Source organism: Mobula hypostoma, chromosome 12 (assembly GCF_963921235.1).
Source record: "Mobula hypostoma chromosome 12, sMobHyp1.1, whole genome shotgun sequence".
Classification (NCBI taxonomy): Eukaryota; Metazoa; Chordata; class Chondrichthyes; order Myliobatiformes; family Myliobatidae; genus Mobula; species Mobula hypostoma.
The window spans coordinates 114,620,319-114,644,249 of NC_086108.1; the positions used below are offsets into that span (position 1 = coordinate 114,620,319).

At 45.2% G+C, this 23,931-nt stretch overlaps 2 protein-coding genes across 5 annotated transcripts in view; one reads left to right on the forward strand and one right to left on the reverse strand.

Moving 5' to 3' along the window:
* Positions 1–19,474, forward strand: part of cryz (crystallin, zeta (quinone reductase)) — a 50,455-nt gene extending 30,981 nt beyond the window's left edge. For 2 of the 4 annotated variants that reach the window (XM_063064818.1, XM_063064816.1), the window contains 2 exons: positions 4,522–4,617; positions 9,585–10,418. In XM_063064818.1, coding sequence (XP_062920888.1) covers positions 4,522–4,617; positions 9,585–9,746 — 258 coding nt within the window. In that variant the 3' untranslated portion in view covers positions 9,747–10,418. Of the gene's footprint in view, positions 1–4,521; positions 4,618–9,584; positions 10,419–17,022 lie in introns of those variants that run through there. The other 2 variants (XM_063064817.1, XM_063064819.1) reach the window with 2 other exon arrangements.
* Positions 10,623–23,931, reverse strand: part of LOC134355077 (leucine-rich repeat and IQ domain-containing protein 3-like) — a 58,031-nt gene continuing 44,722 nt past the window's right edge. Inside the window, exons 7-8 of the mRNA XM_063064815.1 lie at positions 15,450–15,594; positions 10,623–13,648 (exon numbers count right to left, since the gene is read on the reverse strand). Coding sequence (XP_062920885.1) covers positions 13,629–13,648; positions 15,450–15,594 — 165 coding nt within the window. The 3' untranslated portion in view covers positions 10,623–13,628. The remainder of the gene's footprint in view (positions 13,649–15,449; positions 15,595–23,931) is intronic.

The window sequence follows — 23,931 nt, forward strand, 5'->3', positions numbered from 1 at the left end:
CAGGCCTTCATGCCTGACCAATCAAGGCCTTTCACCATTCAATAGGATTCAATGAGGTCACCCCTCACTCTTCTGAATTCCAACGAATATAGATCCAGAGCCATCAAACGCTCTTCATATGACAAGCCATTCAATCCTGGAATCACTTTTGTTAACCTCCTTTGAACCCTCTCCTGTTTCAGCGCATCCTTTCTAAGATAAAGGGGCCAATATTGCTTGCAATACTCCAAGTCAGGCCTCCCTAGTGTTTTAGAAAGTCTCAACGTTACGTCCTTGTTTTTATATCCTAGTCCTCTTGGAATGAATGCTAAAATTGCATCTGCCTTCCTTACCACAGGTTCAACCTGCAAATTAACCTTTAGGGAATCCTGCATAAGGACTCCCAAGTCCCTTTGCACCTCAGCTTTTTGTATTTTCTCTCCATTTAAAAAATAGACAACCCATTTATTTCTTCTACCAAAGTGCATGACCATACATTTCCCAACACTGTTGTGCCATCTGCCATTTCTTCACCCAAATCGCCTGATCTGTCTAAATCCTGTAGTCTCTCTACTTCCTCAAAATGACCTGCACCTCCATCTATCTTCATATCATCTGCAAATTTTGCAACAAAACCTTAATTTCTATCATCTAAATAATTGAAATAAAGCATAAAAAGAATTGGTCCCAACACAGACGTGTGAAATAATACTGGTCAGCGGCAGCCAACCAGAAACGGCTTCCTTTATTCCCACTCTTTGCCTCCTGCCAATCAGTCACTGTTTTATCCATGCTAGAATCTTTCCTGTGATACCATGGGCTCGTAGCTTGTTAAACAGGCTCATGTGGTAATTTGTCAAAGGCCTTCTGAAAATCCAAGCGCACATCCACCAATCTCCTTTGTCTACCCTGCTTGTTATTTCTTCAAAGAATTCCAACAGATTTGTCAGGCAAGATTTTCCCTTGAGGAAACCATGTTGACTACGGCCTATTTATCATGCACCTCCAAGTATCATGAAACCTTATCCTTAACAATCGACTCCAACATCTTCACGATCACTGAGGTCAGGCTAAATGACCTATAGTTTCCTTCCTTCAACCTCTCTCCCTACCTGAGGAGAGGAATAACATTTGTAATTTTCCAGTCTTCCTGAACCATTGCAGAATCTAGTGATTCTTGAAAGATCATTACTAATGCCTCCAGGATCTCTTCAGCCACCTCTTTCAGAGTCCTGGGATGTACACCATCTGGTTCAAGTGACTTATCTACCTTCAGACCTTTCAGTTTCCCAAGAACCTTCTCTCTAGTTATGGTAACTTCACACACTCCATGACCCCTGACACCTGGAACTTCCATCATACTGCTAGTGTCTTCCACTATGAAGACTGATGCAAAATAATTATTCAGTTTGTCTGCCATTTTGTTGTCCCCCATTACTATCTCTCCAGCATTGTTTTCCAGTGGTCCGATATCCACTCTTACCTCTCTTTTATCCTTTATGTATCTGAAGAAACTTTTGATATCTTCATTAATATTGGCTAGCTTACTTTGATATTCCATCTTTACCTTCTTAATGGCTTTTTAGTTGCCTTCTGTTAATTTTTACAGGCTTCCCAATCCTCTTAACTTCATGCTAATTTTTGATTTATATGCCCTCTCTTTGGCTTTTATGGTGGCTTTGACTTCTCTTGTTAGCCATGGTTGTGTCATCTTTCCTTTAGAAGGCTATTTCCTCTTTGGGATTTATATATATTCCCTGCCTTCCAAATTGCTTCCAGAAATTCCAGCCATTGCTGCTCTGCTGTCATCCCTGGCCAAATCAATTCTGGTCAACTCTTTTCTCAAATTTCAGAGTGAATTTGATCACATTATGATCACTTACCCCTCAGGGTTCTTTTATTTTAAACTCTCTAATCAATTCTACTTCATTGCACAACACTCAATCCAGAATAGCTGTGGGTTTACTCATGAGCTGCTCCAAAAAGCCATCTCGTAGGCACTCTAGAAATTCCCCCACCTGGAATCCAGCACCAACCTGATTTTCCCAATCTACCTGCATATTGAAATTCCCACGACTATTGTAACATTACCCTTTTGGCTGCATTTTCTATCTCCAGTTGCAATTTGTAAGCTATATCCTTACTACTGATTGGGGGTCTGTATCCAACTCCCATCAGGGTCTTTTTAACCTTGCAGTTCCTTAGCTCTGTCCACGATGATTCAACACCTTCCGACCCTATGTCATCTCATTCTAATGATTTGATTTGATGTTTTTTTTTAAACAACAGAGCATCGCCAACCCTCTGTCTTCCTTGGACATTAAGTTCCCAACTGCAATCTTCTTTCATCCATGATTCAGTGATGCCCGCAACATCATACTTACCAATCTGTAACAGTGCTGCAAGTTCATCTACCTTATTCCATATACTGTTCTAGTCCAAATACAACACCTTCAGTCCTGTATTCACCCTTTATGATTTAGTCCACCTTTTACGTTGCAACTAATCCTGTTGACTACAATTTTGCCCTGTCAGCAGCCTCTCCTCACTACACATTGCCCCTGTTTGTAAACCAGCTACCTCATCCTCAGCACTATTATCACCTTCCCTACGATACCTGTTGCATTGAGATACAGGCAGCTCAGGACACTAGTTGTACCATGCTCAACCTTTTGATTCCTGACTTTGTCTGAGGTCTGACCAACATCTGCCTCCACAACCTCTCCACGATCTGTTCTGGCATTCTGGTTCCCATCCCCCTGCAACTCGAGTTTAAACCCCATTGTCCAGCATTAACAAACCTTCCCGCTAGGATGTTAGATCCCCTCCAGTTCAAGTGCAAACTATCCTTTCTGTACAGGTAAAGAGCCCAATGATCCAAAAATCTTATGCCCTCCTTTGTACGCCAACTCCTGAGCCATGTATGCAACTGTATAATCTTCCTGGTTCTGGCCTCACTGGCACATAGCATGGGTAGCAATCCTGAGATCACAACCCTGGAGGTCCTGCCCTTTAACTGAGCACCAAACTCCCTGAACTCACTATGCAGAACTTAATCACTCGTCCTACCCGTGTCATGGGTACCTAAGTGGACCACTATTTCTGGATATTGACCCTCTCAATTAAGAATGCTGAGGACTCTATCCCAGCTATCCCAGCTATCCCGGACCCTGGCAGCCGGGAGACAACATACCATCCGGGAATCTTGTTCTCACCCTCAAAGCCTCCTGTCCGCTCCCCTAACTGATGAATCCCCTACCATCACAACATGCCTCTTCTCCCCCCCTCCCCCCCCTCCCCACTCTGCCCTTACCTTCTGGGTCACAGAGGCAGTTCAGTGCTGGAGACTTGCCCACTGCAACTTTCCTCTGTTGGGTCTTCCCCCCACACCCTCGACAGTATCCAAAGTGAAATAGCTGTTGATGAGGGGGATGACTACAGGGGTACACTGGCTCCTTAACCCCATTCCCCCTTCTGACTGTCACCAGATTTCCTGTGTCCTGCTCCTTGGCTGTAACTACATCTCTACATGTCCTATAGCCCCCTTCAGCCTACCAAATGATCCAGAGTTCATCCATTTCCAGATCCCACTCCTTAACGCAGTTCATTAGAAGCTGCAGCTGGATGTACCTCGCAGTTGTAGTTGTCAGGGACACTGGAGATCTCCCTGCCTTCCCACATCCCACAAGAGAAGCATTGCACTATCCTGTCTGGCATCCCTACTGTTCTAGCTGAACAGATATAAAGCAGAGAATGAAAGAAGGAGCTTTTCTTTCTTTTGCTTTCTCCGAGTGAAGCCTCTCTTCATTGAAGCTTCGACGATCACCACTCTGACTATGTCCACTCAGATGAAGGCTGCTGCATTTACCCCGCCTTCCTTTAATTTTCTCTTACTAATCAGTCAATAACGCTGACTGGTCACTTATCAAAGCTCGATTACACTGCCGTGACTCGCTTCTGTCTTTTATCCTTGGACAGTGGACCTGATTGAAGTCCCCTCCTCTCCAAGCTTCTTATGTCCAGATTGGACTGGCATCTGTTGTGGAATGTGTTGCTTTGCAGCAGCAGTACATTGCAATGCATAATAATAAAAAACATAAATTCAGGAGTCTGATGGCTAAGGGGAAGAAGCTGCACCTAGAACGTTGCGTGTATGCCTTCAGGCTGCTGTACCAGCACCTTGATGGTAGCAATGAGGAGACGGCATATTCTGGGTGATGGGGTTCATGCCTCCTTCGTGAGGCATCACCTTTTGAAGGTGTCCTTGATGCTGGGGAGACTGGTGCCCACGATGGAGCTGGATGCAGCTTGTTTGATTCTGTGCCGTGGCCCCTTCATACCAGACAGTGATGCAATCAGTTAAATGCTGTCCGCAGTACATCTGTGGAATAGTACAAGTGTCTTTGGAGACATACCAAAACTCCTGGTGAAATACAGCTGCCATTGAGCCTGCACCCCGCACACTCAGCTGAAGTCTCCTCAGAATCTGTTGAAATTGTCAGAGGTTTTTGTCCTTGCAGTTGGCATGTGTTTATTCTGCAGATTGTAGGCTGCAGGGGCACCATTGAAATAAACCCCAGAGATACCATGGCCAAGGAGAGCAGCATTATTGGCACAGCACTGAACTCTGCGACCAAGGTAAGACAGTTACGCAGTTTTGGTCACCTACCTATAGGAAAAAATGTAAGAAAATTTACAAAGGTGTTGCTGGGACTGAAGGACCTGAGTTATAAGGAAAGATTGAATAGGTTAGGACTTTATTGCTTGGCACATAGAAGATTGAGAGGAGATGTGGTAGAGGTATACAAAATTATGAGGGGTATAGATAGGGTAAATGCAAGTAGTATTTTTCAACTCAGGTTGGGTGATACTACAACTAGAGGTCATGGGTTAAGACCATTAGATATAGGAGCAGAATTAGGTCATCTGGTCTGCTCCACCATCTCATCATGGCTGATCCAATTTTCCACTTAGCCCCAATCTCTGGCCTTCTCCCCATATCCCTTTATGCCCTGACCAATCAAGAATCTATTAGCTTCTCTCTTAAATATACATGAAGTCATGGCATTCACAGCTCCCTGTGGCAAAGAATTCCACAGATTCACCACTCTCTGCCTAAAGAAACTCCTCCTCATCAATGTATTAAAAGGACACTCCTCTATACTGAGACTGTGTCCTCTGTTCTTAGACTCTACCCTCATAGGAAACATACTTTCCACATCCACTCCATCAATAAGTTTCAATGAGGTCACCCCTCATTCTTCTGAATTCTAGCGAATAAAGGCCTAGAGCCATGAAATACTCCTCATATGACAAGCCATTCAATCCTGGAATCATTTTCATGAATCTCCTTTGAACCGTCACTAGTTTCAGCACATCCTTTCTAAGATAAAGAGTTCAAACTACTCACAATACTCCAAGTGAGACTTCACCAGTGCTTAATAAAGTCTCAACATTACATCATTGCTTTTGTATTCTAGTCCTTTTGAAATGAATGCTAACATTGCATTTGCCTCCCTCACCACAGACTCAGCCTGTAAATTAACCTTTAGGGAATCCTGTACAAGGACTCTCAAATCCCCTTGCACCTCAGTTTTTTTTATTTTCTCTCCATTTATAAAATAGTCAGCCATTTAATTCACCTACCAAAGCACATGATCATGTTGTTGTTGTCCGTCCTTCATAGTCGAAGATGACCATGGCTTCAAAGTCAAATGGGAGATTGGTGTGGGTCTGGAGGTGACTGATGAGGCCAATCCGGGCCCTGAAGGCTCGCCCACATGTGGGACACAAGTGGGTGGGTGCTGTCGTGGCAGTGGATGCTGCTCGGGCCTTGCGCACAGCACGCTTTCGTTGCGCCTCGATGATGCGCCTGACTTCAGCTGCACGGACTCCTGTGGTGATCTTGCTGCACCAAGCTGGACGGTCGAGGGCAAGCGTCTCCCACGTGTTAATGTCGACACCCAGGCCTTTGAGGGACGCTTTCAGGCAGTCTTTGTAACGTTTCTTCTGCCCCCCGACTGAGCGCTTGCCCTGACACAGTTCTCCGTACAGCAGCTGCTTAGGCAATCGGCTGTCTGGCATTCTGACCACATGTCCAGCCCACCTGGCTTGGGCTTTCAGCAGGAGGGTGTAGACGCTGCAGAGCCCAGCTCATTCCAGGATTTCCATGTCGGGGACTTTGTCCTGCCACCTGATGTGGAGGAGTCTGCGGAGACAGCTCAGGTGAAAGTGGTTGAGCTGTTTGGCGTGTCTGCTGTAGACAGTCCAGGTCTCGCTGGCGTAAAGGAGGGTGGTAAGGACCACTGCACAGTAGACCTTCAGCTTGGTGGTAAGGCTGAGTGCTCTCCGCTCCCAGACGTTCTCACGGAGTCTCCCAAAGGCGACGCTGGCTTTGGCAATCCTGTTGTTGACCTCAGCGTCTATGTTCACTGCGCGAGAGAGTATGCTGCCCAGGTAGGTGAAGTTGTCGACTGCCTGGAGGTTCTGGCCCTTCACTGTGATGCGCGGCTCCTGGTATGGCTTTCCTGGGGCAGGCTGGTACACAACTTCGGTCTTTTTGGTGCTGATAGTGAGACCGAAGTTGTCGCAGGCTTGTGAGAAGCAGTCCATTTCACGCTGCATCTCCTGCTCTGTGCTGGCGTTGAGTGCGCAGTCATCAGCAAACAAGAAGTCTCTGATGACAGTCTCTTGCACCCTTGTAACTGCCTGCAGACGCCTAAGGTTAAACAACCTGCCATCAGTCCTGTACCTGACGTGGATTCCTTCTTCGTAGTTACGGAAGGCATCTGTCAGCATGGCAGAGAATACCATACTGAACGGAGTCGGGGCAAGAATGCAGCCTTGTTTGACACCATTTGTCACTGGGAAGGCCTCCGACTCGTCACCGTCATCCAGAACTTTCACCATCATACCGTCGTGGAACTGCCGGACGATTGTGATGAACTTGTTGGGGCAGCCAAACTTCTCCATGATCTTCCACAAGCCTTCTCTGCTGACCGTATCGAAAGCCTTGGTTAAATCGACAAAGGTCACGAAGAGGTCGCTGTGTTGCTCCTGGCATTTTTCCTGGAGTTGGCGCGCAGCAAAAATCATGTCCGCGGTCCCACGTTCAGCACGGAAGCCGCACTGGCTTTCTGGGAGCAGACCTTGCTCAAGATGTTGGAGAAGGCGGTTGAGCAGGACGCGGGCCAGAATCTTCCCCGCAATGGACAAGAGGGAGATGCCTCGGTGGTTGTCGCAAGACTGGCGGTTGCCTTTCCTCTTGTAGATGTGGACTATGCTGGCATCTTTCAGCTGTTGTGGGACCTGTCCCTTTTTCCACATGGATTGGAAGAGAACAGTCAGCTTTTGCATCATGACAGGGCCTCCTGCTTTATATACCTCAGCAGGGATTGCATCGGGTCCTGGCGCTTTGCCACAGGAGAGTTGCTTCACTGCCTTCCTGACTTCATCTACTGTGGGGAGGGTGTCGAGGTTCTTGTTGATCTCTACCTGGGGCAGGCGGGCAATGGCCTCGTCGTTGATGTCGGCAGGGCAGTTAAGGACGTTGTTAAAGTGCTCAGCCCACTGATCCAGAATCTGCTTCTTCCTCTCCCTCTTGAAATGAATGCTAACATTGCATTTGCCTCCCTCACCACAGACTCATCCTGTAAATTAACCTTTAGGGAATCCTGCACAAGGACTCTCAAATCCCTTTGCACCTCAGTTTTTTTTAATTTTCTCTCCATTTATAAAATAGTCAACCATTTAATTCATCTACCAAAGCACATGACCATACACTTCCCAACACTGTATTCCATCTGCCATTTCTTTGCCTATTCTCCTAATCTGTTTGTCATCCTCGAAGTCCTTCCTCAAAATGACCTGCCCCTCCACCTATCTTCATATTGTCTACAAACTTTGCAGCAAAGCCATCAATTCCATCATCTAAATCATTGAACAAGAGGAATTCTGCAGATGCTGGAAATTCAAGCAACACACATGAAAGTTGCTGGTGAACGCAGCAGGCCAGGCAGCATCTCTAGGAAGAGGTACCGTTGATGTTTCAGGCCGAGACCCTTCGTCAGGACTAACTGAAGGAAGAGTTAGTAAGAGATTTGAAAGTGGGAGGGGGAGGGGGAGATCCAAAATGATCGGAGAAGACAGGAGGGGGAGGGATGGAGCCAAGAGCTGGACAGGTGATTGGCAAAGGGGATATGAAAGGATCATGGGACAGGAGGCCCAGGGAGAAGGAAAAGTGGTGGGGGACCCAGAGGATGGGCAAGGGGTATAGTGAGAGGGACAGAGGGAGAAAAAGGAGAGTGAGAGAAAGAATGTGTGTATATAAATAATGGATGGGGTACGAGGGGGAGGTGGGGCATTAGCGGAAGTTAGAGAAGTCAATGTTCATGCCATCAGGTTGGAGGCTACCCAGACGGAATATAAGGTGTTGTGACGGTCCTTCCAGGTGAGGTGACACTTCACCTGTGAGTCGGCTGGGGTGATATACTGCATCCGGTGCTCCCGATGTGGCCTTCTATATATTGGCGAGACCTGACGCAGACTGGGAGATTGTTTTGCTGAACACGTACGCTCTGTCCGCCAGAGAAAGTAGGATCTCCCAGTGGCCACACATTTTAATTCCACATCTCATTCCCATTCTGACATGTCTATCCACGGCCTCCTCTACTGTAAAGATGAAGCCACACTCAGGTTGGAGGAACAACACCATGTCATTTTTCGTTTGAAATACTACTTCGTCTTTGGGATGTATAGGGTGAAAGGTAAAATGTTTACGGGAAATGTGGAACTTCTTTACTCAGAGGATGGTGAGAGTGCGGAACATGCTGCCAGCACAAGTGGTGGATGCGATTTTTGATTTCAATGTTTGAGAGAAGTTTGGATAGGTACATGAATGGGTGGGTTATGAAGGGCTTCGGTCCAGCAGCAGGTCAATGGGAATATGCAGTTTAAATGGTTCGGCACTGACTGGATGGCTGAAGGACCTGTTTCCTTGCCATACTTTTCTATGATTCTCTGATTCCATAACCCCTGACAGGCAGTGACCGAACTCCTCGCTCCATACTTTGGTGAATTCTTTTCAGGAATAGCTATGCTACAAGTCTGGATGACAGCAGCAAGCCTGAGAGGAGAGATTCTTTGCTTGTGTAAATGACCCATAGAAACTGGACATTGCGGAGTTCATGAGTAACACAACATTTTGGAACAACTCAGCTATGGAGGGTCTGGCTTTCAGCCTGAAATTTCCTCTTTGTGTCTGTGGTCTTTTTCCTCCTCTTACTGAGTTACAGTGAAATATTGTGCTCTCATGTTTTTGAAGTTAACATGAGCTCCTATGTTCCTCTCACTTACTGAGTCTTCATTTAGTGCTATCAGCCCTGCTATAGACATTCAAGCTGCAGAAAACTCTCTCCCCAACTCTCCCTTCCCTCTCTTCTGCTAGAATTCTGTGTTTAGCCGTTGTAGGGCACATTTAATTCCGATAATCCGGCACACTGGTGCTTTGGTGCTAGACAGGCATGGTTTCTGAATTTTTGGAGGTTATTAACACTCAACGCTTTAAATTCATTTTTTAAAAGATTAAAGAGATTCTCTATCCGCAGGATGAGCTCCAGGAAACGGCAGCTGCCATACTTGCAGGAATGGAGGTGGGTTGGCTGAAGCCAGTGGTGGGACCGGAATTCCCATTGGAAAAGGCAGCCATGTCCCACGAAGAGATCATGAAGGGGTCTGGAGCAAGGGGCAAGATGATTTTGAACATATGATCCGTCACTGCCGTGGAGAGAGGGAACCAGGTGGGGGCCACAATATTCCCAATCATATTTGGGGGAGGGAAGTCAATTGATTTGAGCGCTTCCATTGTCTATTGAACACTATTCCTCCACACACTCATTCACTCTTATTGGAACATAGCATGGTACAGCTTTGGCCTTTGATATACACTCAGTGGCTCCTTTATTCGGTATCAAGATGCCACTGAGTGTATGTTCATGGTCTTCTGCTGCTGTAGCCCATCCACTTCAAAGTTCGACGAGTTCAGAGATGCTCTTCTGCACACCATTGTTGTAATATGTGGCTATTTAAGTTACTGTCTCCTTCCTGTCAGCTCGAACCATTCTGGCCATTCTCCTCTGACGTCTCTGATTAAGAAGGAGTTTTCACCCATAGAACGGCCACTCACTGGCTGTGTCTGTGTTTTTTTTACAGTCAAGAGACTGTGTGTAAAAATCCCGGGAGATAAGCAGTTTCTGAGATACTCAAACTACCCTATCTGGCACCCAAGTCACTTAGATCACATTTCTTCCCTATGGTTGATCTGTACAATAACTGAACCCTTTGACCATGTCTGCATGCTTTTGTGCATTGAGTTGCTGATTAGATATTTGCATTAATGAGTATTACAGATGTACGCAATAAAGTGGCCACTGAGTGTAGACATCTGAGTTATTTGATTTGGTTGTGGTTCTCCAGTTTGGGTGTGGGGCCCATACAGACAGAGAAGAATTGTTTGTAACTGAGACACAAGAGACTGACTACAGGATGTGGGGGTTGGTGAGGTACTGACTGCCTGAAATCATGATTCCTGTTGCTGCTTATAAACAGTTTCTGCGTTTTCCCCGTGAGCACTTGGGTTTCCTCCGGATGCTTGAGTTTCCTCTCACAGTCCAGAGGTACCAGTTGGTAGGTTAGTTGAGCATTGTAAATTGTCCCATGATTAAGCTGGGATTAAATTGGAGGGGTTGCTGGGTGGTGTTGTTTGAAGGCTGGAAGGGCCTATTCTGTGCTATATCTCAATGAATGAATACATAAAATAGAATAGAGTTAGTGAATGACTACACCCAACAAGATGGACAAGCAATCAATGTACAAACTTTTCAAATGCAAAAAAAAGGGAGAAATAATAATAAATAAGAAATAAATAACAAGAACATGAAATGAAGAGTCAGTGAAACTGAGTCCATATGAATCCAAAAGAACAGCAAAAACTGATACAGTTTGGCACTAGTGGCAACACAGGAGTTGCCAGTCAGTGTTGAACTCAGTGTAGGACTGTCTTAGGGACTTCATCTCTGGATTTTTCATTGGGGGTTTACTTTTGAAGTCTTCCCCATGAGTGGGTTTGGCCACAATGCAGCACAGGTTTGAGATCAGAGTGTTCTTTCTCCTAGATGAGCTGTCAATCATGGCTGATGAGCCCTATTTGCCTGAAGTGATTGGTATTGTGGAGCCAGTAACCTGACTTTGACCCTTCTTCTGACAGCAGAAATGATTCCACCAAGCTTAGTAGCTAAGCCTCACATGAAGGCCAGGAGCTGGACTTGGCTCGCAGAGGCTAACAGAGCTCTATGTCATGGGAACATTTAAGACCATAAGATATAGGAGCAGAAGTAGGCCATTCATCCCATCGAGTCTGCTCCGCCATTCAATCATGGGCTGATCCAACTCTTCCAGTCATCCCCACTCCCCTGCCTTCTCCCCATACCCTTTGATGCCTGGGCTAATCAGGAACCTATCTATCTCTGCCTTAAATGCACCCAATGACTTGGCCTCCACAGCCATTCATGGCAGCAAATTCCACAGATTTACCACCCTCTGACTAAAGTAATTTCTCCACATCTCTGTTCTAAATGGACATCCTTCAATCCTGAAGTTGTGCCCTCTTGTCCTAGACCCCCCCCCCATGGGAAATAACTTTGCCATATTTAATCTGTTCAGGCCTTTTAACATTCGGAATGTTTCTATGAAATCCCCCCTCATTCTCCTGAACTCCAGGGAATACAGTCCAAGAGCTGCCAGACATTCCTCATACAGTAACCCTTTCATTCCTGGAATCATTCTCGTGAATCTTCTTTGAAGCCTCTCCAACGTTAGTATATCCTTCCTAAAATAAGGAGCCCAAAACTGCACACAATATTCCAAGTGTGGTCTCACGAGTGCCTTATAGAGCCTCAACATCACATCCCTACTCATATATTCTATACCTCTAGAAATGAATGCCAACATTGCATTCACCTTCTGCACCACCCACTCAACCTGGAGGTTAACCTTTAGGGTATCCTGCGTAAGGACTCCCAATTCCCTTTGCATCTCTGCATTTTGAATTCTCTCCCCATCTAAATAATGGTCTGCCCGTTTATTTCTTCCACCAAAGTGCATGACCATACACTTTCCAACATTCTATTTCATTTGCCACTTCTTTGCCCATTCCCCTAAACTAAGTCTCTCTGCAGGCTCCCTGTTTCCTCAACACTACCCGCTCCTCCACCTATCTTTGTATCATCGGCAAATTTAGCTACAAATCCATTAATAACATAGTCCAAATCATTGACATACATCGTAAAAAGCAGCGGTCCCAACACCGACCCCTGTGGAACTCCACTGGTAACCGGCAGCCAGCCAGAATAGGATCCCTTTATTCCCACTCTCTGTTTTCTGCCGATGCTCCCCCCACGCTAGTAACTTCCCTGTAATTCCATGGGCTCTTATCTTGCTAAGCAGCCTCATGTGCAGCATCTTGTCAAAGGCCTTCTAAAGATCCAAGTACACCATGTCTACTGCATCTCCTTTGTCTACCCTGCTTGTAATTTCCTCAAAAAAATTGCAGTAGGTTAGTCAGGCAGGATTTTCCTTTCAAGAAACCATGCTGGCTTTGGCCTATCTTGTCATGTGCCTCCAGGTACACCGTAATCTCATCCCTAACAATCAATTCCAACAACTTCCCAACCACTGATGTCAGGCTAACAGGTCTATAGTTTCCTTTCTGCTGCCTCCCACCCTTCTTAAATAGTGGAGTAACATTTGCAATTTTCCAGTCATCCGGTAAAATGCCAGAATCCATAAATTCTTGAAAGATCATTGTTAATGCCTCCGCAATCTCTCCAGCTACATCCTTCAGAACCCGAGTGTGCTTTCCATCAGGTCCAGGAGATTTATCCACCCTCAGACAATTAAGCTTCCTGAGCACCTTCTCAGTTGTAATCTTCACTGCGCATACTTCACTTCCACATTTCCTAGGTAGTGGGAATTTATGTCCCCTCTCCTGGCTATGACAACCTTAAGGAACACTGCTCCATAGTATCACTAACCCATAAGCTGATATGGAATGGCTGTGTTTAGATATTTCACTTGCCTGAGGTCAGCTTGGCCAGCCTTCCCATTGTTGCCAGCTCCCTGTGGTGTAGGGCTTGTCTAAAGCAATCCAGGGCCAACACAAGGCAGAGTGGGAAGGAGGTGTGATGTAGCGGTTAGCACTGTTACAGTTCAGGGTGACTGAGTTCAGAGTTCAATTCCAGCTTCCTCTGTGAGGAGTCTTTGTCCTCCCCCATGGAATGCTTGTGTTTTCTGTGGCTACTCCAGTTTCCATCCACATTCCACAGTCATACCAGTTAATAGGTGAATTGGTCTTTGTAAATTTTTCCATGATTGGGGAGCTGAGCAGCATGACTTGAAGGACCTATTCCATGCTGTATCTCTAAATAAATAAAATTCATCTCTGTGATCGGGGGAAGCCAAGGCTTCAAAAAAAAAACTGCATCAAAATGAAGGAATGGTTTGAGAGGATTTATTTTTTGTGCTGTTTGATTGTATAACTCTGTTCACATCTTGCCAAGCGTGTTGGACCCTGCTGCTGGTGCTGCCGACATCCCTCACATAAGCCGAACATAGTCTGTAACACACAGTACACCACCTTCAGTCACTTGGCTCAGGCGGACCCCTCACAGGGCTGGAGAGGAGCCTGTGGCACTATCTCTGAGTGCACAGGTGTCTCCACGATGGGACACAAGATCTCTCCTCACCGAGTTAGAGGGTCAGGGTTTCAGCTTCCTGTCCACAGGATCCCAATCAGCCAAGCCACAACTCCGTGGCTAAGAGTGCTGACTTTCAGCTGATGTGTAGGTCAAAGATTTGCACGATGTGGAAATAAGCCATTTGGCCTAACTCGCCCGTGTCAACCAGAGGGAATTCTATGCACCAGAGATTCTGCAGGTGTAGATGAGGGAATCCTTCTCTGTTGATCCCAGCTCCCAGCATTTAGTCACAGCCCTCCGTGCCCATGGATTGAAGTGCTCTTCATGACATTTATTCACTGCTGTCAGTAACCCTGCTTTCTCTGGCTGTGTTTTCCAGGAACTCACCGCTCTCTGGGTGAAGATGCCCTCCCAGATACCCTCTAAATATCTCTGCCCACCCCCTCCCACCATTAACATAGATCTAGAAAAGATTCCTGCAATTTACCCAGTTCTTTTTACCCAAAATTATATCCTATATTATTTTATATATCTTACTCGTGCCTCTGAACTCCCTCCGCTCCAGGGAGAGCAGACTCTCCTTAGAGCTGAACTCTTCTGCCCCAGGAAGCATTCTGGTGAAACTTGTCTGCACCCTCTCCAGCACCATCACATCCTTCACGTAGTACAGTGACCAGAACTGCATGTGATTCTCCGGCTGAGGGCACCGTGGTTTAGAGAATTAAATCATAAGACATAGGAGCAGAATTAAGCCACTCAGCCAATCAAGTCTGTCCTGCCATTCCATCATGGCTGATTTATTATCCCTCTCAACTCCATTCTCCTGCCTTCTCCCTCTGACACACTGACTAACCAAGAACATATCAACCTCTGCTTTAAATACTGTATACTCAATGACTTGGCCGCCACAGCTGTCTGTGACAATGAATTCCATGATTCACCACTCTCTATTCTTCCTCATCTCTGTTCTGAATAGATATCCCTCAATTCTGAGGCTGTGCTCTCTGGTCCTAGACTCCCCCACTATAGGAAACATTCTGTCCACATCCACTCTGTCTAAACCATACAATATTTGATAAGTTTCAATGAGAACCGCACCCACCGCCTATTCTTCGAAACTCCAGTGGGTACAGGCCAAGAGCATCACATGTATGTTCCTCATACATTAACCCTTTCATTCTCGGAATCATTCTTGTGAACCTCTTCTGGACCCTCTCCAATGCCAATATGTCTTTTCTTAGATAAGAGGTCCAAAACCTCTCACAATACTCCCAAGTATGGTCTGACTAATGCTTTATAAAGCCTCAGTATCACGTCCTTGCTCTTATATTCTAGTCCTCTCAAAATGAACGCTAATATCACATTAATTTGCAATCTCATTAAACCCACGCCCACCTATCACCATGGAAGGCAGGAACATAACTGATGGTATGACAGTAAAAGCAGAGAAGATTGTTCCAATGTCTTGGCTGAAACAAACAATTCCTTCACTCAGTACTGACCCTCCATGGTCAATATATCAGTGAGCCCAGAATTACCCCCACTAGAACCTGTACCCTGGTCCTCTGCTCACACCTGGTGTTTGGTTGTTCATCCTGCTAACAGTGTTTCGGTACAAGACCCTGGTCTTGTGGGGCCTCTTTTCCCTTCAGACTGTGTGCCTGTGAAGGTGCAGATTGCCATCAGTAACAGGGAGGGGAGGTACAGAGTGCCCATTACCTGTGCTAGGGTGAAACCTTGGCTGACGGTACATCCTCAGCTTGAATGTATTGCGATGAGGTCTCAGGTTGGGGGAGTCCCAGGTGCTCCACTGGGAGATGTGCGGGTCAATCCCTGACGTTATTTCACTGGCTTCATATCGATCCTAATTGGATCAAAGATTACGTGTACATCAAAACATAAAGTGAAATACATCAATTGCATCAACGACCAGTACAGTCCAAATATGTGCTGGGTAGCCCACAAGTGTTGCCAGACATTCTGGCACCTGTATAGCATGCCCACTACTTAATAACCCTAACTTGTATAGCTTTTAAGTGCAGGAGGAAACCCATGCAGTCACAGGGAGAGTGTACAAACTCCTTACAGACATTGGTGGGTATTGAACCTTGATAGCTGATGCTGTAAAGCGTTACACTGACAGGCAAATGCATTCGTTATGTACCGTGATCTGCTGAAAACAGATGAGGCTCTCTGTTGGTCAGGGTTAACAATGAATGTTGTATCCTAGCTGTCTACAATATGCACGCCAGGGCAATACGATATGAAGAGCAAGCTGTTGCCCATGCAGCAGGCTCCCAACTCCATGCAGCTGATGAAGCCAAAGGAATGGCAGAAACCAGCAGCATCACAGGTTTAAGATTACATAGAAACATAGAAAACCTACAGCACAATACAGACCCTTCGGCCCACAAAGTTGTGTCGAACATGTCCCTAGAAATTACTAGGGTTACCCATTGCCCTCTATTTTTCTAAGCTCCATGTACCTATCCAAAAGTCTGTTAAAAGACCCTTTCGTATCCGCCTCCACCACCGTTGCCGGCAGCCCATTCCACGCACTCACCAGTCTCTGAGTAAAAAACTTACCCCTGACATCTCCTCTGTACCTACTCCCAAGCACCTTAAACCTGTACCCTCTTGTCGCAGCCATTTCAGCCCTGGGAAAAAGCCTCTGACTAACCACTCGATCAGTGCCTCCCATCATCTTATACACCTCTATCAGGTCACCTCTCATCCTCCGTCGCTCTAAGGAGAAATGGCCGAGTTCATTCAACCTGTTTCCATAAGACACGCTCCCCAATCCAGGCAACATCCTTGAAAACCTTCTCTGCACCATTTCTATGGTTTCCACATCCTTCCTGTAGTGAGGCGACCAGAATTGAGCACAGTACTCCAAGTGTGGTTTGACCAGGGTCCTATATAGCTGCAACATTACCTCTTGGCTCCTAAATTCAATTCCATGATTGGTGAAGGCCAATACAGCATATGCCTTCTTAACCACAGAGTCAACCTGCGCAGCTGCTTTGAGCGTCCTATGGACTCGGACCCCAAGATCCCTCTGATCCTCCACATTGCTAAGAGTCTTACCATTAATAATATATTCTGCCATCATATTTGACCTACCAAAATGAAGCACTCCACACTTATCTGGGTTGAACTCCATCTCAGCCTAGTTTTGCATCCTATCAATGTGCCACTCTGACTTCTGACAGCCCGCCACACTACCCACAACACCCCCAACCTTTGTGTCATCAGCAAACTTACTAACCTATTCTTCCACTTCTTCATCCAGGTCATTTATAAAAATCACGAAGAGAAGGGGTCCCAGAACAGATCCTTGAGGCACACCACTGGCCACTGACCTCCATGCAGAATATGACCCATCTACAACCACTCTTTGCCTTCTGTGAGCAAGCCAGTTCCAGATCCACAAAGCAATGTCCCCTTGGATCCCATGCCTCCTTACTTCCTCAATAAGTCTTGCATGGGGTACCTTGTCAAATGCCTTACTGAAATCCATGTACACTAAATTAAAGTTTTTCCTTTTCCTAGATGAGTTGCTGATCATGGCTGATGACCTCCATCTGCCCGAAGTGACTGGTTTTAGGGTGCCAGTAACCTAACTTTGCCCCATCTCTATCAGTAAAAATTAGTTCTGCCAGGCTTAGTAGCTAACCCACTCATGAAGGCCAAGAGCTGGACTTGTTTGTTGGAGGGTATTTGAGACACACGCCACTAGGAGTATTTAATAGGCAGTGGGAGCTTATCCCCATAATTCCTCCCCGGCTATGACAACTTTAAGGAACCGCTGAAAACAAAGTAAACACACTAAGGGAGAAATCCCAAGTAGTGCGGCTATGGGAATTTGGGGAGGCAGGGGAGAGCCTGATGGGTTGGGGAAGATGCTTAATCAGACCTCGGATTCCTCCCCGGCGTGTTGACCCTAGAACATAGCTGATTCAGGATCAGATCTCATTCTCTTCACTGTGGCAGCCAGGAATGCTCTACAACAGCAGCCAAAATTGCCCTACAGCCTACCCACCATCAAGGACATATATACAGAAAGGTGTCAGAAAAGTGCCAGTAACATCATGAAGGATCCTACCCAGCCTGTCATGAACTGTTTGTCCCACTACCATCAGGGAGGAGACTACGTAGCATCCACGCCAGGGCCACCAGATTCAAAAACAGTTACTTTCCTCAAGCAGCAAGGCTGATCAAAACCTCCACCCACTAACCCACCCCTCCACACCCCCCCAATCACCACTACTTTATCATTTCCTGTCAGTCAGACACTCCTGTGCCTAGCATCATGTTATGGACCTAGAATCAATCTATGTAGGTAAGCTATCTTTGTGCTTATATTTATTCTAATTTTTATTATTATTGTGTTCTATATCTATGATTCGTCCTGCCAAAGGATCTCAGCCGGAAATGTCCACTGTACTCTTTTCCATAGATGCTGCCTGACCTGCTGAATTCCTCCAGCATTTTGTGCTTTTTTTCTGTATCGGAACTGGAGTAACAATTATTTCATTCTCCTTTACACGTGTATACTGGGAATGACATTAAACAATCTTACTGCAACACACATCATCAAGTTGCTGGTGAACGCAGCAGGCCAGGCAACAACTTTGATATGTGTTGCTTGAATTTCCAGCATCTGCAGAATTCCTCATGTTTGCGTTTTCAAACAATCTTACTGTCTGGGTTGCTACAGAGTGACCGAAGGAATCACTGTGTCTGAGCTCAGTACATCAGGACACAGATATACTCAGTGAGGAAATCCACTGGGTATTGTTACCTGATGTGATCAGAGAGAGGTCCTCAATATTTTGTAACAGGACAGGGACATGGTGGAAATAAATCTTCCCTCTCAGAAGGCTGCTTGAAGCCATCCTCCCACCCTGCACCCCCCCCCCCAAATGGCAGCAGAGTGGTTAATGTAATTACAGCTCGGGGTATTGGGAGTTCAGAGCTCAATTCTGACATCATCTGTCAAGAGTCTGTATTGTTCCGTTCCTCCTATGGAATGCATGGGTTTCCTTCCACAATCAAAGAATTAGTCATTGTAAATTGTCCTTTAAGTAAGTTAAGGTTAAATTGGAAGGCTTGGCTCAAACAGCCAGAAGGGCCTATTCTGCATTGTATCTGAATAAATTAATACTGTATATGAGGTAGTCATGAACGTACCCGAGGGAGTGTAGAGCATGTGCATGGACAGGGGTGAGTGTGGCACTGGTTCAGGACACAGAGAGGAAGGAGACTAGCTGGGGGAGAATCAGCTAATCTTCAGAGTGGGAGGGAAGGTGACCAGCTGACATGATGGGACCTTTCACAATGTGAAAGGGTGACGATAAGGGAAGCAGCCAGCATCCAGTGTGGAAGGGGAGGTGACCTGGTGGGGCATTGGGTGTGTTGTGTGTTTAATACAGTGCCTTTATAAAGAATTCACCCCCCCCCCCTTGGAAGTTTCATGTTTTATTGTTTTACAACATTGAATCACAGTGGACTTAACTTGGCCTTTTTGAACAGATCAACATAAAAAGACTTGTGTCAAAGTGAAAACAGATCTCTACAAATTGATCTAAATTAATAACAAATATAAAGCACAAAATAAGTATTGTACTCTTCACATCAGTATTTAGTAGATGCACCTCTGGCAGCAATTACAGCCTTGAATCTGTGTGGATAGGTTTCTAAAAACGCAAACACGAGGAAATCTGCAGATGCTGGAATTTCAAGCAACACACATAAAAGTTGCTGGTGAACGCAGCAGGCCAGGCAGCATCTATTGGAAGAGGTACAGTCAATGTTTCAGACCGAGGCCCTTCATCAGGACTTTAAGTTAGTCCTGATGAAGGGTTTCGACCCGAAATGTCGACTGTACCTCTTCCAATAGATGCTGCCTGGCCTGCTGCGTTCACCAGCAACTTTTATGTGTGTTGCTGGATAGGTTTCTATCAGCTTTGCACATCTGCACACTGCAATATTTCCCCTTTCTTCTTTACGAAACTGCTCAAGCTCTGTCAGATTGCATAGGATTGTAAGCAAACAGCCCTTTTCAAGTCCAGCCACAAATTCTCAATTGGATTGAGGTTTGGACTCTGACTTGGCCCCTCCAGGACATCAACTTTGTTGTGTTAAGCCATTGCTGTGTAGCTCTGGCTTTATGGTTGGGGTTATTGTCTTACTGGAAAACAAATCTTCTCCCAAGTTGCAGTTCCCTTGCAGATTGCATCAGGTTTTCCTCCAGGATTTCCCCGTATTTTTCTGCATTCATTTTACCCTCTACCATCACAAGCCTTCCAGGGCCTATTGCAGTGAAGCATCCCCACAGCATGATGCAGCTACTACCATGCTTCACAGTAGGGATGGGTTTTTGATGATGTGTGGTGGTAGCGTTTAGTCCGATGGCCAAAAAGCTCAATTTTGGCTTCATCGGACCATAGAACCTTCTTCCAGCTGACTACAGAGTCTCCCACATGCCTTCAACAAAGTCTAGATGAGATTTCATGAGTGGCTTTCTCTTGCCACTCACCTATAAAGCTGTGATTGGTGAAGCCCCCAGGCAACAGTTATTATATGTGCAGTGTCTCCCATCTGAGCTTGTAACTCCTTCGGAATTGTCACAGGTCTCTTGGTGGCCTCCCTCACTAGTCTCCCTCTTGTACGATCACTCAGCTTTTGAGGACGGCCTCTAGGCAGATTTACAGCTGTGCCATATTCTTTCCATTTCTTGATGATTGATTTAACTGTACTCCAAGGAATATCTAGTAACTTGGAAATTTCCTTGTATCCATCTCCTGACTTGTGCTTTTCAATAACCTTTTCACGGAGTTGCTTGGAGTGTTCTTTTGTCTTCATGGTGTAGTTTTTGCCAGGATACTGACTCACCAGCAGATGGACCTTTCCGATGCAGGTGTATTTTTACTACAATCAATTGAAACACCTTGACTGAACACAAGTCTCCAAAAACAGATCTCCATTTAACTAATTATGTGACTTCTAAAACATAGAAACATAGAAAATAGGTGCAGGAGTAGGCCATTCAGTATGATCATGGCTGATCATCCAACCCAGAACCCTGTACCAGCCTTCCCTCCATACCCCCTGATCCCTTTAGCCACAAGGACCATATCTAACTCCCTCTTAAATATAGCCAATGAACGGGCCTCAACTGTTTCTTGTGGCAGCGAATTCCACAGATTCACCACTCTCTGTGTGAAGAAGTTTTTCCTCATCTTGGTCCTAAAAGGCTTCCCCTTTATCCTCAAACTGTGACCCCTTGTTCTGGACTTCCCCAACATCGAGAACAATCTTCCTGCATCTAGCCTGTCCAATCCCTTTGGAATTTTATACATTTCAATAAGATCCCCCCTCAATCTTCTAAATTCCAGAGAGTATACGCCTAGTCGATCCAGTCTTTCATCATATGAAAGTCCTGCCATCCCAGGAATCAATCTGGTGAACCTTCTTTGTACTCCCTCTATGGCAAGGATGTCTTTTCCTCAGATTAGGGGACCAAAACTGCACACAATACTCCAGGTGTGGTCTCACCAAGGCCTTGCACAACTGCAGTAGTACCTCCCTGCTCCTGTACTCAAATCCTCTTGCTATGAATGCCAGCATACCATTCGCCTTTTTCACCACCTGCTGTACCTGCATGCCCACTTTCAATGACTGGTGTATAATGACACTCAGGTCTCGACGCACCTCCCCTTTTCCTAATCGGCCACCATTCAGATAATAATCTGTTTTCCTGTTCTTGCCACCAAAGTGGATAACCTCACATTTATCCACATTAAATTGCATCTGCCATGAAATTGCCCACTCACCTAACCTATCCAAGTCACCCTGCATCCTCTTAGCATCCTCCCCACAGCTAACACTGCCACCCAGCTTCATGTCATCTGCAAACTTGGAGATGCTGCATTTAATTCCCTCATCTAAGTCATTAATATATATTGTAAACAACTGGGGTCCCAGCACTGAGCCTTGCGGTACCCCACTAGTCACTGCCTGCCATTCTGTAAAGGTCCCGTTTATTCCCACTCTTTGCTTCCTGTCCGCCAACAAATTCTCTATCCACATCAATACCTTACCCCCAATACCGTGTGCTTTAAGTTTGCACACTAATCTCCTGTGTGGGACCTTGTCAAAAGCCTTTTGAAAATCCAAATATATCATATCCACTGGTTCTCCCCTATCCACTCTACTAGTTACATTCTTAAAAAATTCTATGAGATTCGTCAGACATGATTTTCCTTTCACAAATCCATGCTGACTTTGTCCGATGATTTCACCACTTTCCAAATGTGCTGTTATCACATCTTTGATAACTGACTCTAGCATTTTCCCCACCACCGACATTAGGCTAACCGGTCTATAATTCCCTGGTTTCTCTCTTCCTCCGTTTTTAAAAAGCAGGGTTACATTAGCCACCCTCCAATCCTCAGGAACTAGTCCAGAATCTAAAGAGTTTTGAAAAATTATCACTAATGCATCCACTAATTTCTTGGGCTACTTCCTTAAGCACTCTGGGATGCAGACCATCTGGCCCTGGGGATTTATCTGCCTTTAATCCCTTCAATTTACCTAATACCACTTCCCTGCTAACATGTATTTCCCTCAGTTCCTCCATCTCATTAGACCCTCTGTTCCCTACTAAAAACAATTGGCTGCCCCAGTGATGAGTTAGTGTGTTATATTAAAGGGGGTGAATACTTATACAATCAATTATTTTGTGTTTTATATTCGTAATTAACTTAGGTCACTTCGTAGAGATTTGTTTTCAACTTGACATGAAAGAGTATTTTTCTGTTGATCAGTGTCAAAAAAACAAATTAAATCCATTGTGATTCAATGTTGTAAAACAATAAAACATGAAAACTTCCAAGGGGGTAAATACTTTTTTATAGGCACTGTATATATAGGATCCGTTAGTCTCATGAGACCATGGATTTGCGCCTTGGAAGGTTTCCAGGGCGCAGGCCTGGACAAGGTTGTATGGAAGACAAGCAGTTGCCCATGTTGCAGGTCTCCCCTCTCCACGCCACCGATGTTGTCCAAGGGAAGGGTCTAGGACCCATACAGCTTGGCACTGGTGTCGTCACAGAGCAATGTGTTGTTAAGTGCCTTGCTCAAGGACACACATGCAGCCTCAGCCAAGGCTCGAACTAGCAACTTTCAAATCACTAGACGAATGCCTTAACCACTTGGCCACGTGCCAACACCGCATACAGGCACTGTATTTCAATAATATTTGAGTAATCTTGTACATACATTGGTTGATTAAGCATTCTTAGTTCGTTTAAACAATTGCATTAATTTATTAATGTAAAAATGCATTAATTGCATTTGTCATCTTGCTACCTCATGATACTTGTGTGCCTCGCTTAAAGAAAAGATGAAGTTACACCTGCATTTCAAATTATTTTAATGTTTTTTAAGTTACAAAACATAACATTGGTGACGAGGTATTTTTAAGATGAACATGACAAGGCTATCAATCTGTTAAAGTGCAGCAAGACGTTCAAAATAAAACAAAATGCAGTGAGGAATGGTCTAGTTCCAGAAAACGCATATTCTTCAAGGGAAGACACAATCGAGTTTTAAAAAGTGGCTGTAAATGGAAAAATTTAGGGTTCATAAAGTATGAATCCTGGGTGATAATAATCATTAAAAAAATCAGAAATAGCTGGCTACATTGGAGAGATTGATGAATTTGATTACACAACAAGTAATTGGCTTGTATATAGATTGATGAATTTGATTACACAACAAGTAATTGGCTTGCTATTGGAACAGTATTTTGAAGCAAATGAAATACTATAGCTAAGTGGGCCACAAACTTGCCGTAGGGTTTGGAGGCTTGTGTACATCTGTGACCTGGTGAGCTATGTTGGCTGGAGTCAGGACTTTATGCTTAGGATCTTGATAGGGTTACCCATGCCAAACAGGTCTTAAACACCAGTGGTGTAATGGTCAGTAAGTAAGTAGGAAATAGGTAATAAGAAGCGAGTCACACACAAGAGAAAATCTGCAGATGTTGGAAACCCGAGCAACACGCACAAAATGCAGGAGGAACTCAGCAGACCAGGCAGTATCTATGGAAAAAAGTACAGTGGACCTTTCAGGCTGAGATCCTTTGGTAACAAATGAGCTTTGCTGTTATTGTTAAAGTGATACAGGAGCACTT